Source organism: Pelodiscus sinensis, chromosome 2, assembly GCF_049634645.1.
Source record: "Pelodiscus sinensis isolate JC-2024 chromosome 2, ASM4963464v1, whole genome shotgun sequence".
In the NCBI taxonomy this organism is placed as follows: domain Eukaryota; kingdom Metazoa; phylum Chordata; order Testudines; family Trionychidae; genus Pelodiscus; species Pelodiscus sinensis.
Genome location: NC_134712.1, coordinates 26,565,898 through 26,585,167, shown reverse-complemented (window position 1 = coordinate 26,585,167; position 19,270 = coordinate 26,565,898). Strand labels below are relative to the sequence as shown.

The window sequence follows — 19,270 nt, the reverse complement described above, 5'->3', positions numbered from 1 at the left end:
ATTATTTCTGTCCTACCCTGGTAGTCAGTCTAGTATCAATTGGTTATTTCAGATTTTTTCTAAGTAATGATATACATGCTAAGTTTGAGGGGGGTTCTTGGAAGCGCCTATACCATGGAAAGCCACTCTATCTTAACACCATCTATCTATTGAAAGGTTCCGAACATATGTGAGCTAACTGAGGTATCAGGGTGAAAAGTGCCAGAAAAATACTAACTTTGCTTTAGCTCAACATTTGGGATGTGGCCTGTAAGTCTTTTGTGTGACAGTCAAACTGCCAATATAAATCTACCATAATTTTTGGTAATAAACATATAATCAAAACCATGAGGAAATAATACATTTATATATCTATAGCCCAGCAAGAAGGTTAGCCCTATAGGCTACAATAGACCACTCTTTCAGTAGCATGTACAGATTTGTTTTTTGTTAAATTCCCTTTTATAATGTTAAGGATTTCCGCTACCTTGCTCTATTACTAAGAGTCCATAGGTACATGTCCGCCTTCTGACCATTTTTTCACTTTCAACTTTGTAGCTGCTTTAATTAGTATAGTAGAACCTCAGTGTTACAGGTACCTCAGGAATGGAAGTGGTCTGTAGCTGAAATGTTCATAACACTGAACATTTCATAGTTCAGGCTCCAAATCCATCACCTGACACCGCAGGCCAGGCTTCAACAGAAGCTGAGCTCCCTACTAGGCCTGAGCATGAGTTTGAAAATGTATCTCCCTCCCAGCCAGGGGAACAGAGTACAAACAGTACGCCCCCCTTCTCCCATTAGTAGGGAGGAGGGAAAGCATCACAAATCACAGTGCTGTTTTTCCTCTTCTGCTGGCTCCAGCTGCCTTGGGTTTGCAGCCCCAGCAGTTTGCAATAAGTTGCTGCCCTGTGATTGGGAGTGGAGGTGGGGACAGGTAGCCCACATGTGCCTACATTTAAGATGCAAATCAGGCACATTACAGTATTTTCTTGGATTGGTGGGGGGCTCTCTACTGCTGCCTGATGAATTGCTTCTAGTTTCACATTATGTCTAGTTGACCAGTCAGTCTGAAAATCTGGTGTACATATCTTTCAGGTCCTATAACCATGGAAATCTTCAAAAATGTTGATTGATGAGCTTACATTTCACAAAAACAGCAATGTAGTAATCTTAAGAAAAATGAAAATTGCCTGTTACTATATTATAAAACACTACCGTCAAATATATCTAAAGTAACAATGCTTTTACAGCACAAGTTAAAATGCATAATAATCTGAATCACTAAAATAAAAACTTCTGAATCAAGTTTACTAATGAAAGAAACTTCCACAAAAATGAATATTTATATTTGCAGTCATTGATTAGTCTAATTACCTTATTAATCAGGACTGACATGTAAAATGTCAAGTTTTCATTCTTCATAAATTGCAAATATAAACTTTTCTTTCACTTTTCAGTCTTTGGAGTGCAATTGTGTTCAGCTCTGTACAATTGCATGAAGAGTGAACAAACAGATTTCCTCCTACTCATACCATCACCCATAATTAAAGGAAGTTACAAATTTTGTGCACAACGCATATGCCCATACTGCAATGGAAGCACAGGATTAGTGGGTCTTGAATCAGCAGACCGATGGTAGGGTCCTGAGCTTCAGTGGCTGCACAGTATTTTATTCCTACATTAACACTTATTTAACTTATGCTCCAAAGTAGGACTCTGACTTCTGCAGTGCAGTGCACTGACCCAAGTCCAAGTAACTATATTCAAGAGTTCCTAGTGTACTCTATCCCCCAAAACATGGCTGCTCTAGCCTTAGGATTTTGGTGCACTGTGAGAAAACATGACTGCCCATTCTGCAAGTTACCAGGAAGCAGCTAACTTTGTGAAAGGCTCTCCATGGCTTAACTCAAGCTTAGACCATACCACTTTGCAGGGTCCAGGAAGCCTGAGTCCAAGTTCTACATTAATGCAACTGCAATGTAAATGCAAGGAGCTTTGGCTTGAGTCTGGTTCAAGATCATGTTTACATTGCAGTGCAGATATACCCAAAAACTGCCTAGAAGAAATTCCCTCAGCAACCCTAGCCTTTTTAAAAAAAAGCGGGTTAATGACCTGATTACTACATACAAATGAACAGACCTGGCCAGATACAGAGGGGAGTTAATCCTGTGACATACTGAAAAAGAAGCTTTATTTCAGTATCAGAAAGGCTGAATGAATCTACATTTAAATATGGATCTGTAAAATAACTATTCAGAATTCTCTAATATACTATGAAAGTACCAAAAATAGAGGATGAAGGAAAATCAATTATTTATTTTTGACTTAGAAAAAACTTGGTCAAAGTCTCTAGCAAGTAATGCTGTCTTGTATTAGAATCAATATGGGGGAGGAGAAACGGCGGGGAACCCCACAATTCTGAACTGGGACAGGCGTTATCTACAGAATATTTAATATACTTATAAGATGTATGCCTGTGTTGTAGTAATGATATAATTTGTAAACTGTGGGGAAAAATGCAAATATGTCAGAGAACTTAAAATTTAAATAGTAACAAACCAAGAATTCCAGTGAGGATTGAACCTGCTGACATTCTAAACAAAAAGATGCTTCACACTGACTCAGACATTTTATGCTCACAGAGAGTAATACTTCTTGAATTTTACATAGTTTAATGGAATTTTTAAAAGGGTGGACACACTGAGGTGACTAAATTTGCAGATGGTACCACAGAGTTTATATAAGTCAAGACTAAAGAAGACCGAGGAACACCAGTGGGATGTGACAAATCCAGGTGGCTGGGGATCAATAAAACACAGCCTTGAATAATTCACGCTGGATGTAGAAATTTAAAGCACTCATGTACACTCCTGGAGTCTCCTAAGAAAAGTATTGCCATGGAGAATAATTCTGGGAATTACTGTAGAAAACTCATTGGAAAGATTAGGACTATTTAGATTACAGAGAACATAAATAAAAGGGTCATGACACAGCTATATTTTTTAAATGAGAAGTACAGAGAAAATCATTTGGAGCTCATGTTTATCTTGTCTCATAATACAAGAAAAAAAGGGACAGTCAACTAAACTTAAAAAGGTAGCATATTTGAAGCTGATAAAAGGAAGGAGCTTATAAACATAATGTAACTAACCTTTGGAAGTCAGTGTCACAAGATATCAGAGAGACTAAGAGCTTAGAAGGATTAAAAAAGGGATTAGTCTTTTACATGAATAATTAAAACATTCAGTTTCATTTTGTTTAATAAGGAATAATATATCTCATTCCTCAGGGCATGGGACAGCCACTAACTGCCTGAGGTTAAAAGAAGCCTTTGGTACAAGACATTGTCAGCAATATGATTAGATGGACCACCAGTCTAAAATGATATGGTGATTCTCATGTTTCTGTGTCTGCAAAGATTTGTGAATACTTTGTTGGGAGAATGATATTAAAATATTCAGGTACATACTCCTTAATCTCATAAACAGACTCATTGACTTTCATATGACTGCATGTTTCAATAAGAATTATTCACTTGAATGATGGTTAACAGGAAGAGACTTCAGAAAGGATGTGGATGCATTGGAAAGTGTCCAACGGAGGGCAACCAATATGATTAAGGGGCTGGAGCATATGAACTACAAGGAGAGGATGAGGGATTTGGGCTTATTCAGTCTGGAGAAGGGAAGAGTGAGGGGGGATTTGATGGCAGCCTTCAACTTCCGGAAAAGACGTTCCAAAGAGGATGGAGAGTGGTTGTTCTCAACAGTGATGGATGACAGAACAAGGAACAATGGTCTCAAGTTACAGTGGGGCAGGTCTAGGAAAAATTATTACACCAGGGCTACATCTACACTGGTATGATTTTCCGGAAATGCTTAAAACGGAACAGTTTCCGTTATAAGTATTTCCGGAAAAAGAGCGTCTACATTGGCAGGTTGCTTTTCCGGAAAAGCCCTTTTTCTGGAAAAGCGTCCGTGGCCAATGTAGACGCGCTTTTCCGGAAAAAAGCCCCGATCGCCATTTTCACGATCGGGGCTTTTTTCCGGAAAAGACTACTGTGCTGTCTACACTGGCCCTTTTCCAGAACAGTTTTCCGGAAAAAGGACTTTTGCCCGAGCAGTAGCAGCATAGTTTTTCCAGAAAAGCAGCTGATTTCTTACAGTAGATCATCAGTGCTTTTCCGGAAATTCAAGGGGCCAGTGTAGACAGCTCGCAGCTTATTCCAGAAAAGTGGTTGATTTTCCAGCTATTTTGCAATTAGTTCGAAACAGTGGAACGCAAACCGCTATTTTGAAATTAGTTCGAAACAGTGGAACGCTTAATTCAAATTTGGTAAACCTCATTCTACGAGGAGTAACGCCAAATTCGAAATAGCTATTTTAAATTAAGTGCTGTGTAGACATTTAATTTGAAATAGGGGGCCTCCAGCCCTTCCCAGGGAGCCCTGGTGGCCACTCTGGGCACAACCAGGAAAGCTTACTCTCCTCTCTCCCAGCCCCAGAGCTATTAAAGTGGTAGACCCTGGCCAAAGTGCCTGTGCCAGCTCCAAGCCTGCCAGCCCAGAGCCGGCAGTGGACACCAGGGCCCCTGACCCAGTGGCCCCAAAACATGAGCCAGCAAGCCACTGGCAGCCAGCCCTCTACCACTCCCCAGGAGCAGTCTGCCAGCACCCAGGAGTCTGACAGGGGCTGGAGAAGGCGGGCATCTTCCTTGTCCAGGATGGAGATCATGGACCTTATTCAGATTTGGGAGGGATGCCCCCAATGTCCATGATCTCCACAAAAGACAGAGGAATGTGGCCATGTATGGCAGGATAGCTTCCAGCCTGGCCACTGAAGGCCACATGTGAACCCAGGAGCAGGTTTGCATGAAAATCAAGTTGGTCTGGCGAGACCCCTAAACCTGGGCCCTGAGCTTCCCCTCCCTCTTCTTCCCCTTGCTTCCTCCTTCCAGCTCCCTCCTCCCAGGTTTCCCCTTCCCCTCTCCTACCTCCTTTTCCCAGTCTCCCCAGAGGTTCATCCCTCTCTACCCAGTTTTGTTCAATAAACCCAGTTTCTATTTTTGAACATACGTATCTTTTGTTTGACATCAGGAAGGGGGGCTAGGGAAGGGTAAGTAGAAGGACGTGAGGGAGGAACAGATCACGAGCCCCCAGTGGGGAGGACCGGGGGGCTCTGAGGGCTCCTTGGGGTGGACGTTCTCCTGCAGGGCCTCCTGGATCCTGACAGCCTCCCGATGGACTCCCCAGATGGCAGCCTGCAGCAAGTGCAGCCAGGCTGATGGAAATGACCCCACTAGATGCACCAGCATGCCCAGTGGCAGCTCTGGCTCCATGTGGCCAAGGACTGTGGTGTCCCGAGTGTGGGCACTCAGAGCACTCTAAGACAGGACTGCTTTGCTGTCCCTCCTCAAGGTAGACAAGCAAGCAGGGAACCCTGAGAACTGTCTGTCTGGGGTGGGGGTAGGGTCCCTTTAAGCATGGAGCTCAGTTAGCCTCAGGCAGCAGCCCCACACACTAAGTCCTAACCTGATGCCCTGCCGGCCCTGGTTCTGGCCAGCCTTAACTTCGGATCAGGGTTCACTTAGTATGGATGCACTGTTTCAAAATAGGTTTTGTGTGTAGATGCATTAGTTCAAATTACCTTAATTCGAATTAACTATTTTGAATTAAGTTAACTCAAATTAATGCTGTAGTGTAGACGTACCCTGAGGGAGTCAAAGTCTGCTTTTCTGATGTCCTTCTACCTTCCCAACTAGTGAGTATTCAAAATACCCTCTGCAGAAATACCTTCTGCTCCCCTCTACTATATCCTCAGTAACAACCAGCCTCCTGGATATACTGGAAAGAGATTGCGAGATCCCCTGGACAAGAAATCAAAGAAAAGCAGAGATAATTTCCAGTAGGGACAAGGCTGGGACAGCTGAAATAAGAGTTCCAGCATATCTCTGCCTCTTTTTTTATAGTGTCTGGCACAGACTAGTTAGCTTACGAATTAGTCAGCTCCTCCTGGAAACATTAGGCAGAAAATTAATCCTTTTCCTAAGGGTAAAAGGAAATTCAAAATCTACAGCAGTATGTTGGCCTTTATTTTATAAGTGATATATCGGGTATTTTTTTCTCTTTAGAGCATCTCATTTTATTTTTCCTGCAGAAATGCTTCAGACTTATTCTAACAAATATGATCTTATGCCAGTACCAGCTGGTATTTTTGATAACTTTTTAAGTGAGCTAAAACTTCCATTTTTATGAGGCAAATTTATCCTCAGCCACTTATATACCCTGTGAGAACATGTCAGGAGGATTTATTTTGTTGAATCAAATGAATTGTAAATTTCCAGTTTAACATATTTCAGAGCAATCCCAGAACATTAATTTAACTAATTGTTAATATTCAAATTGTCATTTTTAAAAGGTGTAATTTCAATTGTTTTTGCAAATGTATAATCATTTAGATAAATGAATGAAAAGAGCTATTGGAAATGACATTCAGGGAGAGCATTAAACACAATACTGAAAAAAACATTAAAGTGAAATTTTAAATGAGAGCAATAAGCACATCTTTAAAAATATAATTCTACCCTCTGCTTATACAGAACTGTTCACCGACACAATAAATAAAATTATTTTACAAACTGGAAATTATGCACCGTTACGTGCTTTTTATGTCAAAATGCTTGCTTGCATACACAAATATGAATTGACCAAAGGCTGATAAGTATTTCATGTATATGCTGTTGCTTCCATCACCCTCATATTATTAGGGCTGTTGATTAATCACAATTAACTCATACAATTAACTCAAAAATTAATCACACAGCTAAACAACAGAAGAACAATTTAAAATGTTTAAATATTTTGGATGTTCTTCTATACAGGATACACAGTGTACAGTGCTCATGTTATATTATTTTATTGCAAATATTTGAAATAATATTTTCAATGTACCTTATAAAAGTGCTATACTGGAATATCTTTAGCATGACACTCAAAAACAAAAACAAATATTAAACTTCGGATATTACAAGTCCTATTTCTTGTTCAGTCAATCACACAGTATGTCTACACTGCATTCCTCTTTCGAGAGAGGTATGCAAATGCAGATGAACGAAATTGCAAATGAAGCGCAGATTTGAATTTCCCATGTTTCATTTGCATAATCACGTCCAGGCACTTTTTCGAAATTCCCTATTTAAAAAAAATAATGCTGTCTAAACACGGTTATTTCGAAAGAAAACCCTTCTTTCAAAATAACTCTTTCTCCTTATAAAATGAGGTTTAAGGATTGTTTCAAAAGAAGGGTTTTCTTTCGAAATACCTGCCTCTAGACAGCGTTTCTTTTTTCGAAAAAGGGTATTTCTATTATGCAAATGAAGTGCGGCAAATTCAAATCTGTGCTTCTTTTGCAATTTAGTTCATCCACACTTGCATTCCTCTCTCGAAAGAGGAATGCAGTGTAGACATACCCTAAGAGAAAAATGTTAGTTTACATTTGCTGGAGATAATGCGGACTGGTTCTAATTTATAACGTCACCTGAAAGTGAGAACAGGCCTTCTACTGGGACTTTTATTACAGGGACTGCAACATATTTATGTGCCAGATATGCTAAACATTTTCACACCTTTGTGCTTTGGCCACCATCCCAGAGGACATGCTTCCATGCTGATGATGCTCATTAAAAAATAATGCATTAAGTAAATTGGGACTCAGTTTTTGAGGGAGAATTGTATGTCCCCTGCTTTGTTTTACCAGACTTCTGCCATTTATTTCATGTTATAGCCATGTTGGAAGATGACCGAGTACATTTTGTTCATTTTAAGAATGCTTTTACTGTGGATTTGACAAAATACAAAGAAAGTACCAATGTGAGATTTTCAAAGATAGCTATAGCACTTGAGCCAAGTTTTAAGAATCTCAAGTATCTTCCACAATTGGATGGATGGGGTGCAGAATATGCTTTCAGATGTCTTAAAAGAGCAACCCTCCAATGCAGAAACTATAGTACTTAAACCAACAAAAAATGAAAATCAACCTTCTGCTGGTGGCATTGAAGTCTAATGATGAAAATGAACATGTATTGGTCTGCACTGCTTTGGATCATCATGGAGTAAAACTCATTAGCAGCATGGATGCATGTTCTCTGGAATCGTGGTTGAAGTGTGAAAGGTCATCTGAATCTTTAGCACAACTAACATGTAAATATCTGTAGCAACAGCTACAACAGTGTCATGCAAACACCTGTTCTCACTTTCAGTTGACACTGTAAATAAGTAGAGGGCAGCATTATTTCCTGCAAATAAACAAACTTCTTTGTCTTAGAGAAAAAGGAGTAGAACTGAGTGAACTCGTAGGCACTAAAGTTATATTGTTTTATTTTTGAATGCAGTTTTTTATACATAATTACACATTTCTAAGTTCAATTTTCATGATAAAGAAATTGAACTAGTGTACTTGTAATACAGGAATTAATTATATTTATTTTAAAAATTATTTTTAGTGTGCAAATATTTATAATCGATAATAAATATGAAGTGAGTACTGTGCATTTTGTTTTCTGTGTTGTAATTAAAATAAAAACATTTGAAAAGGTAGAAAATATCCAAAACATTTAAATAAATGGTATTCTATTATTAACAGCTCAATTATTCGTAAGCTTCATCATAATTATTTTTTTTAATAACGTGGTTAATCAAGAGTAACAGCATAAATGGTTTTTATGCTAACAGTGACCTTCTCTAAAATATTTGTTTTTACAGTTCATATATAGAATTTTCAAATAGCCAATTATTATTAAAGCATAGAATATCTAAGTTTACAATTTGAAGACTTTATTAAATTGAAGAATTTAACAAAAACTGCTAATCAATCCACAGAATAAAATAAATTTGTGTCAAAGGTACTTTTACTGAAACTAATGAACACTATAAAGCATGTGTTGTATGACAAACTGCTATATCTATACCATCTGTCTATTTGTCTTTTCACCATATGTCTCTATATTAACTGCTAATAATTTTCTTTATATGCATCATCTGCTCTGCAAAAAGCATGTACTACTTTTACTAAGTAGGCAAACAGAGGGATGTGAATGACACATTCTTTTCACTTATCAGTAACATATTTTACCCCTGTATTAATTGGTCTTGTGTGATATTTAGTAAATATGTACCTATATGTAGGCACAAAGATGATCAGCATCTTTACCTTTCCCAATGGATAGTAACTTTTTTTTAAAGTTTGGGAGTTAAACTTCCTTTTTCTTTTACATTATTATTCAAATGTCTATGATTGCACAATACATTCTTTAATATAGGTATATTTGCACAATCCTCAAGGATAAATCCCAAATATTGCTAGTCCTTTAGACTAATGTATTCAGAAATTTACTGCTGCACTTCTAGAGGTACACTGCACAGTGTACCTTTAGGACTGGTTTAATATTAATTACAATTCACACAAACTTCAGAGTCCTTAATCCTAAAATAATTCAAACAATCCTCATTAAGGCCTCAGCATAAAGTCCAAAAATCATAACTCAACAGACCATGCTTAGTTCTTCAGCTACACCCAGAGCTCTTTCTGTCAACTTGCTCTTTCTGTCATCTTACTCCACCTGAAGCTGTCAGTCCCCAAGCTCTTGTTCGCTGGAGTTCAGCTCCTTGTCTCTGCTTGCTTTCTCTCTCTCTCTCTCTCTCTCTGTTGCTCTCTCTCACTCTTTCTTACTCCAGGCTTTCCAGGCTGTGAATGCAGCATGAATACAGCAACAAATGTATGTACCTCAGACAAGCTCCCTTCATTTTTTCAAGACTATTCTTAATTTTGTCAAGCTATGAAATAATGCTCTTTAATATAACATATAGACTATGGAAAACTGATTGATACAATGAACATTCATGATCCCATTGGCCTAAAATACTGAAATTTGATACACTCTTTCATCATGGTTTGCTGAGCACATAAAAATTGAAATCCTAACATTTGACTTTTTCATTACAGTTGACTCAAAGGTAAATTTTCCTGATGACTTTCAACCATTCAAGCAGTACAGTCTTGAAATATGGGACATTTGTTATAGTCTACTAATTGCATATACAATAATCACACATTTGAAACATGAAATTTGTATCATAGGTAACTGAATAAGTACCTGTATTACTTACTCACTAAAGATAATTTCTTCTATAAAGTTCTCATTTAGGAAGAGGTAGGAAGGCTCTAGTAGAAACCAATTATTTTTCTCAGGTTTTATCCAAGAAATGGGCAAAGAAATGTGACACCATATATATTTTAAACAAAAAGGGATTACTCATTAAATAAATAAGGAAAAGGAGGAGAGAAACACTGGTATGTTTGTTAAAGAAACAATACATTATTTCAACGTGACATCATTTCAAATGTAAAGCAATGCAACAGAGTAACTGTGAAAAGCAACAAACTATATTAAGGGTAAGGATTTTTCTTTACCTTTACACACAGGTCTATGATCACTCCACGCAGCAAACACTTCAGCAATCCTCTGACAGGTGATGCTTTTTGACCCCTGTAGCACATAGTCTTCATCACAGGAAAACTGTACTGTTGCCCCCAAGCTAAAATCAGAGTGAGAAAAAAATAATATAATAAAGTCTGTTTTATAAATAATTATTGCACTTGTTTATTAACCAACACTGTATCAGGTGTCGTGGATGTGGAGAACATTATAACTATTAGGCAACAGGAGTTCCAAAACAAACACAAAAATCACTTATTGCTAAGTTTGACAGACATTTCTTAATACAATAGAAAAGAACAGGAGAAAACTAAAAAAGCAACTTTGGAAGCATCTGTTGAAATTATGTTAATATTGGCTTCAAAAGGATGCTGCCTGTCTATTTTTCCTATACTGAGGTAACCTTTTGGTTCTTTATCCTTGGCAAACAAGAAGACAGGAAGCAAATGATGGAAAGCTAATTCAAAAAACATTTTTGAGGAAACCTAGCAAGACATAACCTATAAATATATTGTAATTGTTTTTGTGCTCTTCAAGATAAATGTCTCTTCTTGCTTCCATTAAACAAGAAAACAGGAGTCAAAATCAGCCAGCATGGACTTAATATGGAGTTCTGAAACCAGCAATTTGTTCTCCAGAATCAGAGGTTTAATTTTTAAAAAGTCTCTAGCTATTTGTGAAGAAAAATGAAAAAAAAATGTATCCAACTGTAACCAATGTTTGCAGATGACACTAAGCTAGGGGGATAGGTGGATACGCTGAAGGGTAGGGATAGGGTCCAGAGTGATCTAGACAAATTGGAGGACTGGACCACAAGAAATCTGACGAGGTTCAAAAAGAATGAGTGCAGAGTCTACCATTTAAGATAGAAGGATTCCATGCACTGAAACAGGTCAGAGATTGACTGTCTAAGCAACATTTCTGCAGAAAAGGACCTGGGGATTATAGTGGACCAGAAGCTGGATATGAGTCAATAGTGTGCCCTAATTGCCAGAAAGTCTAATGGAATATTGAGCTGCATTAGTAGGAGCATTGCAAGCAGGTAGAAGGAAATGATTATTCCTCTCTATTTGGCACTGAGCCACATCTGGAATATTTTGCCCAGTTTCAGGCCCCCCACTACAGAAGACATGAAGACAAATTTAGGAGAGTCCTGCTAATGGCAAAGAAAATTATTAATGGTCTGGGGAACATGATTTATGAAGAGAGGCAGAGGAAACTGGGCTTATTTAGTCTGAAGAAGAAAAGAGTGACAGGGGATTTGATAGCAACCTTCAACTACCTGAAAGAGAGTTTCAAAGAGGATGGAGCTAGGCTGTTCTCACTGATGGCAGATGACAGAACAATGACCAACAACCTTAACTGTCTATGATTCTGTGTGGAGATATCCATGTGAGGCTGCAGAGAGCCTGGAACAATAACTCAGTGGTATAAATTGCCCCATTCACCTCAGTGAGATATTAAGTCGATGTCCAATAATTACATATTTAATGTCAGCATTTTAGAAACTCCAATCCTGATGTAAGAGAGATGTGGGAGAATCACAGATCAGCATGATTTATTGTAAGTGACATTTTGTTTTGGTTTACCACCACTTATTTCCTCCCCAAGAGAAGGAGACAATACCAAAGACCCTAATAAAGCACAGAGACATACCAACAGCCCCCTGGGGATGAGCCAAGTGATAGCCAGTTCTATCATAATGTGAATATCTGCAGATTCTACTATGAATGCTATCATATTTTAGCAACTCACATGGGTGCACCTTATTTTGTGGGACAAAATTAGAAGAGTACCATCTCCTTCCCCTCCTCCTTATGTGACCCCTGTTTTTAGAAGTTAAACATTTGTGATGAAACTTAGCATACCACATCATACAATATTTTAGATACGTAAGAAATTCTACTAGCCCAATGTGACTATTCACATGAATAAGGATACTCAAACATAGAAGTGCTTGCATAATCAGGGCCTAAAAGTTTTGAAAATTTGATGTGAAGAATTCAAGAACACAACAACATTTCCAGAAGATCTGGGGCAAGCGCAAGGCAGAATTCTGTAGAAGCAGAAAATCAGAAGGACAATATTTTTAAGTCTCTGCCATAATATTGGCAGGGTTTTATTTCATTTTAATTACCAAATGTGCACATATACTAGCAAATAAAATATATCACATTTATGTGATAGAATAGAAACTATGTCTTGGTAACACCAAAATAAATACAGCTTGTACATTATTATCTGTATTATAGCATGTAGGGACCTCAGGTATGTCCTACCTGCTGTAGAAATACAGAAAAAAAAACCTAGTTCACACCAAACAAATCTTTGAACACACTGATGTGAACATAAACTACTAAATGGACTAAAGGTCTTATTTCCAAATGGTACTTTTGGAGTAATTTCTTTTGGTAATATATACAATGCTCTTAATAAAGAACAATATACCATGTTAGTTCTCCAAAATGTATTCAATTTTGAATTGCTCAAGTTCCCATATTTTACACTAATTTAGTTATCCTTGAATAGCAAAAACTATGTTCTGTGGCAAATGGCCAATGCTGTTGTAATGGATTCCACACTTTCAATTTGGTGTAATGTGTCAGTTTGCAGCTCCTGTTCCTGTTCTTAGGCTCTGATCGCTCCACTAGTGCTCTGATGGGGGAGAAGGTACCTGAGATTGCTCCCTACTCTGAGTCCCAGCCCCTTCAGATTCATGGGCTTCTTACCCTCTTTCCCTTTGGCCACGATTTCTTTTGGTCCTCTGTGCCAAGGGATTCCCTCTGCTTCCCTTCCTCAATACTCTGATCCCTGGTCAATAACAGTCCTCCTCCAAACTACAGCCAGCTCTCCTTCCCTCCTCCTGTCTGACTGAAGCAATGATTTTCTATTAGGTCTCTGGATTTATTTTAATTGGTTCCAGGTACTCTAATTAACCTGTAGTAACCTCTCCTCAAGTCCACAGGGAGTAGGACCCCAGAATTGGCCTTACCCATATGCAGAATATGCAGTTGTATAGGGCACCTGGAATTTTGGGGCACCCCTGGGTCTCAATCTCCACCCACCTGTCTCCTCATATTCCTGTTCTGTGGTTCTGCTTTCTCCAGAGAGGAACTAGTTAACTAAAAAGTGGAAAAGCCTGCCACAGCCATTAGCAGACATCAGACATGTAAAAGAATCATTCAAGTGGTAATGAAATCATTTACCAGGTATTTGCCAACCCCAGGTTGGCAAATTTACTGTGTTAGTCTACAGGACCTTATTTTACTGAGTTAGTCTACTGGACTGGGGTTCTGCCATCTTGCCTGCTAGCATACTGAGTAAGTAGGTACCCTGCCCTAAAATCTTTCCTTCCACCGGAGGTGGGGCTGAAAAAACTTTAGTAACTGGGAAGGGGGCTGGGGAGCTGGGGAGCAAGGAAATGGCCCTTGGCAGTCAAGGACTGAGGGCCTGGGAGCGACAGAAAAGGAGCCCTGGCAGCCAAGGGCTGGAGGTGCTGAGGCCTGAGGGGGAGGGAGGAAGAAAAGGATTCCTGGTCGGGCGCCTGGGAGGTGCAAAGAGGGAGAGAATAGGAAACCTGGCAGTCAGAGGCTGGTGGACTGGGGAGGAGGGGAGACAAAAATCCCCCTCAAGGTCCGAGAGGCTGGGAGGGGTGTGCTGGAGGAGAGAAAAGGGCCACAACTAGGGGTTGGGGGAGGAGAGAAAAGGGGCTCTGACAGCCATCTGGGCTGTAGAGGGCTGTGGGGGAGAAAATAGATCCCTGGGTGGCCAGGGGAACTTTGTGGGAGGGCTGGGGGCAAGAGAAAAGGACCCCTTTACCCCCTTCCACATATTCAACAACAGTAAGGTAGAAGAGTAATTAATAATGCACATTCTGATATGCTTTACAAAATATTTATGGCCTTTGTAAAAATGTTACATGTTTTCTCATTTTTGCATAGTTGCTCACACTATTTTTAATTTTTTATTTAAGTATTTGCTATTTTTGGCCAGGCATTGTGTGATACAATATAAACCATCAAGTTACATTTGCTAATTTTACAAATCAGTCATCACTTAAATCAGCACCCATTCATTCATCTTAGATGTTTTCTTAACTAAATACTCCTTGAAAAATATTCTTGTATGGAAATATTGAGATTCTGGCTCCCGTGAATGTGGTGTACAGAATCCTCTATGCAATGGGTAGAATGCTGTGTGATTCTGTGCTGAAGCAAGGCCCCAGAATAATTTAGACCATCCCATCTAATTTATGATGGCTTTCCCAGGCTGCCTGATGAACCACAGTGTGGTCTAAAATCTTCACAACTGCATGTCATGGTCCAGCCCCGCAGCCTAGATCCTAGCATGCTACAGCTTGTGAGAACATCCTCAGGAAGCAGCCTTACATCTGTCTTCCAGAGTTCCTGCACTCTGTGGCCAGATATTGGGCTTCTAGGGCTCATTAACATTGCTCTGAATCTTTTGCCAGGTACAAAGAGGCTGACATGAGGGAATGAGCTCATTCAGTCTGTTTGTTTAACAGTGCTCTTATGAATGTAAGTCGGATTCTGCAAGGGGCTGAATACTTTGAACGCCTATTGCAGTCAATGAGAATTGAGAGCAGTCAGCCTCTTGCATGATCTGGCCTTTGGAGAGTAAGTACTGCATACCTCATTCCTTAGTTGCACATGCTTGATAGTTGTAATGGCTTGATAGTTGTAATGTGCTTTCTTTCTTTAATGCCGGTTTCAATTCAGTTGACAGGCAAAAGATTTGGGCGGAGTGACTGCAAGTAAAGACTGAAAGTTCTCACTTTCATTTGCAACGATTTAAAGTATGAACATGATGGAGTTAATCATTGAATGATACTGAAGAAAGAGGAGCAAAGTCTGTAGAAAATTAGGATACTTTTCTACTTGTTTTAGGGCTTAATACAATTGGGCCCAGATCCAATCTGGGAAGTATGATGGGGTAGGCTGCCATCGAGGGCAGTAATTCCTAGTGGTCTCTCCACCCTTCGGCATGACCCTATTAGATATAAGGGTCCTGTTAAGGAATGGCTCTTGGGAAAGGAATCGTTGCCATTCTACATTTAAGGGACTGTGACGGGGTGCACCCGTCCCCATGCCCTCCTACAGATGACTCCGAGACCCTAGGGGGTGGAAGAGAGGCCGGCGCCCCCCTCCCAGCGGTGTTGTGCATATGCCAAGGTCTGTGCGCCGTGTTTAAAGGCGAGGCGGATCAGTTGGCAGGGGCAGAAGCAGCCGGAGACCCCGGGGTAGAAGCGGATGAAGATGCCGGGTCAGCAAAACGACCAGGGATGCCGGGTTGGCAGTGGCAGCCTGGGAGGCCAGTGAGAGGGGAGGACCGGAGAGGAGAGGCAGCGGGGAGCCGAGCCGCCAGAGGAACTGGGCAGCGGCCAGAGGGAAGGACCGGGGAGCCCGGACACTAGGACGTGCGCAGAACCCGTGGCCGGGGTGCCGGTGACGACACCCCTTGGACGTTCACAACAACCCCCAGGAGGGGCCGCGAGTAACCCCGCGACGGGCAGCAAGGCCTCCCCACCCCAAACGACTGGTGACGATTATCCAACCGTGGGGAGATATACGGCTTGCAGGGTGGTAGGTTGGCCTCCCAGGAGCTCACCTATGTGGGCTGATACCTAACCCCCTTCACTGTACAAGACCAGACCAAAGGACCAGGGCCTCCGTGAAGTCAATGTGAGGACTCGCTCCCACATGAGCTCAGGGGGGTTGGGGGTGGGGGAGATATGTGACAGGGACCTATTTCTTGCAGAAAGACCAGGGCAAGGCTGCCCTTTCCCCAAACCAGCTGTGAAGCAGTTGGAGAAGGGAAAGCAGCACAAAAGCTGCTTCCTCCATCCCAGCAGGCAGAAACCAGTGTGGGAAGGCTGGCCTGTTGAACCCTGAAGCATGAATGGTGAATTAGAAAGAGTGTTCAGCTGAAGAGAACTGGCACAACCTCAGCTCCAGGAGGAAGGTGAAACTTCTGTTTGAAACAGGATGAGACTGATTAACCTACGGCGAAGAAGCCTGAGAGGTAACCACAGCTCCAGTGAAAAGGCTGAGAGGGAAGGAGGAAGATATTGTTTGACACCGTGTAACTTCCAGCCCTTGACAAAAAGAGAGGGCTGAAGAAGAGGCTTCTGATTGAAGGTGTGATAAGAATAGGGTTGAGGAGAGAACCTCCTGCTCAGACACAGAAAAGAATAGTGGTAGAGATGTAGCCGTGTTAGTCTGGGGTAGCTGAAGCAAAATGCAGGACAATGTAGCACTTTAAAGACTAACAAGATGGTTTATTAGATGATGAGCTTTCTGGGCCAGACCCACTTCCTCAGATCAAATAATGGAAGAAAACAGTCACAACCATATATACCAAAGGATACAATTAAAAAAAAATGAACACACATGAAAAGGACATCATTTTTTTTAAATTGTATCCTTTGGTATATATGGTTGTGACTGTTTTCTTCCATTATTTGATCTGAGGAAGTGGGTCTGGCCCACGAAAGCTCATCATCTAATAAACCATCTTGTTAGTCTTTAAAGTGCTACATAGTCCTGCATTTTGCTACAGAAAAGAATGACTGCTCTCAGCCAACAGATTCAGCTACTCATCACAGCCCAATTGCTGCAACAAAGGCTGGAAATATTTTGAAGGGGTACCACCATAACTAGCAAAGTAGTGAGGAGCCGTAGATACCAAAAGACCCCAGAGACCTGGGAAAGATTTTAAGGAGCTAGGCAAAGGCAGAAGCAACCTAGGGAAAATAGCAGAGGGATTAAATCAATACTCCTTAACCACCTGAACAGAGTTTCTAGGTTGGAATCCAGAGGAGAGGGTAACTTGATTTCCTTTTCCTTTCCCCAGACTGAGAGGAAATGTACAGGCTTCATCAGAAGTAGAAGAGGTCAAATACCAATGAGGGTGGCTCAGAAAGGAGGTGACATAATGATGGCTGAGGATCTTAGTAGTACCATGGCTATGAAGGGACAAAACACTGAACTAGTGACTTCACGAAAAGCTAGACATATAGATTGGCACAAAAGATGGGAGAAGAAGACATTGCAGCCAAAAATCATACAATTGTGACGATGGTACATTCATATATTGACACTAGGTAATCTCAGAAAGTATCATTGCCATACTTTTGCAGAAGTTGAGTTTGAATACGAGTCAGCTACAGTTGTCTACATGATATTGGAAATTAAATGCCCCTCTGTGGACATATATTGCTAATAGAAGTATAAACAGCATGGGGGAATTAAAAAAAAAGAGTCTTGCACTCTATCACAGAAAGTGTGAAAAGTAATGAAGGTAGTTAATGGGAATGGATGATGAAATACTGTGCTAGAAAAGAAAATGAATATGCCTGACTATAGGATACATGGAAGATCAGCTTTTTAAAAGATTCAAATAGATTACACCTAAAATAAATAAATAAACCATTGTACAGTGTGCATAAATGGGGAATACAATAAAAGTTTGTTAAAACTGCTACCAGTATAAAGCAAGAAGATGAAATGAATCAAGCAGCACAACCCTAAACCATTAAATTAATCTGATAGCTAGTGAACCATTATCTACGCAGGGAATTCAAAGAGTAATGAAACATTCTGTGTGTCAGAATTTGAACATGATTCACAGGACTTTAAAGAAAAGTTTAGGACTTAAAAGTATAGCTTCAGCAATCTTAAAATGTAGTCCTGATCTCTATTTCTATAACTTTACCTACAAAGGAAAAACAAAGTCTGATTTTCTAGGGAATACATAGTGAATTTATTTTTATCCTTAAAGAAAGTTACAAGTAAATATGATTGGTTGCTTTTCTTGGAGATTTAAATTATGTAAATATATGTAAATTAGAATGGATCCTTATTCCCCCAGCAAGTTGTCAACACAGTTGTCACTTATTCCCTAAGCAGTTGTGCCCAGACTTTGAATATCTGGGGAAATTAAGACTTCCCAAATGGAATAAGCAAACAAAGTCTGTGATATACATTGTGGAATTAGGATCATAAAAGGAAATGGGTAAGCTTTCCAAAAAGATATTGACTCCTGTTTGAATTCTCTTAAGGCTTTAAAAATCACAATATTACAAGTATTCCTGGACTATTTATCAGAGATGTGGCTCTGTAATCCTCCATCATTATGTCATAAACAGTTTTGATTAAGAATTGGTAAAACAGAAAGAAACTGTTACTTTTATTGTAAGTATTGTTCTTCCAGGTGTGGGCACAGACATGTAGTTCATTCAGACTATCTCGTGTACCCAAGCCAGAGAATGTTGCCTAGCACTACCGAGAAGAGAGGCATCCTGGGACACTAGCTTCTCCCCTGACTATTTAGGAGGAGCATCATCTTGAACTCTCCCCAGTTCCTTTGCACCAAACACCAAATATAGAGACACCCCTGCAGAGGCTCCAACCTTCCTTGGCCCCAGCCACAGAACAGGGACTAGGGGGTGGGAAGCAGGCAGCACATAGCTTCAGCCTTCTCTGACAATGGCCAGAGCACTGGGGAGAGGGAGGGTGAGCAGTGCTCCAGCCCCAGCCTTCCCAGCCCCTACAGAGCTTTCAGCATGGCCCTGGCCTTGATGGGGGTCTGAATCCCAGACAGCCCTGGGGAAAAGGAACTGAAGAGGGTTGGAGGTTAAGGGTGGAGTATGGGTGGAGGTAGGATGGCAGTTTGGGAAGGCATTGCCTTCGCTTCCCTGTTATACCCACCACCCATAGTTTTCAGCTAACCTATCAGGGGTGCTATGGATGCTGTCTTTTTGGAAGCATCAAACTTA

The 19,270-nt window shown here is 40.4% G+C and overlaps 1 protein-coding gene across 3 annotated transcripts in view; it reads right to left on the bottom strand.

The window, feature by feature from the left end:
* CSMD3 (CUB and Sushi multiple domains 3) overlaps positions 1-19,270 on the bottom strand; it is a 1,183,531-nt gene that overhangs the window by 663,320 nt on the left and 500,941 nt on the right. For all 3 annotated transcript variants that reach the window (XM_075920204.1, XM_075920205.1, XM_075920206.1), the window contains one exon: positions 10,449-10,573. In XM_075920204.1, coding sequence (XP_075776319.1) covers positions 10,449-10,573 — 125 coding nt within the window. The remainder of the gene's footprint in view (positions 1-10,448; positions 10,574-19,270) is intronic.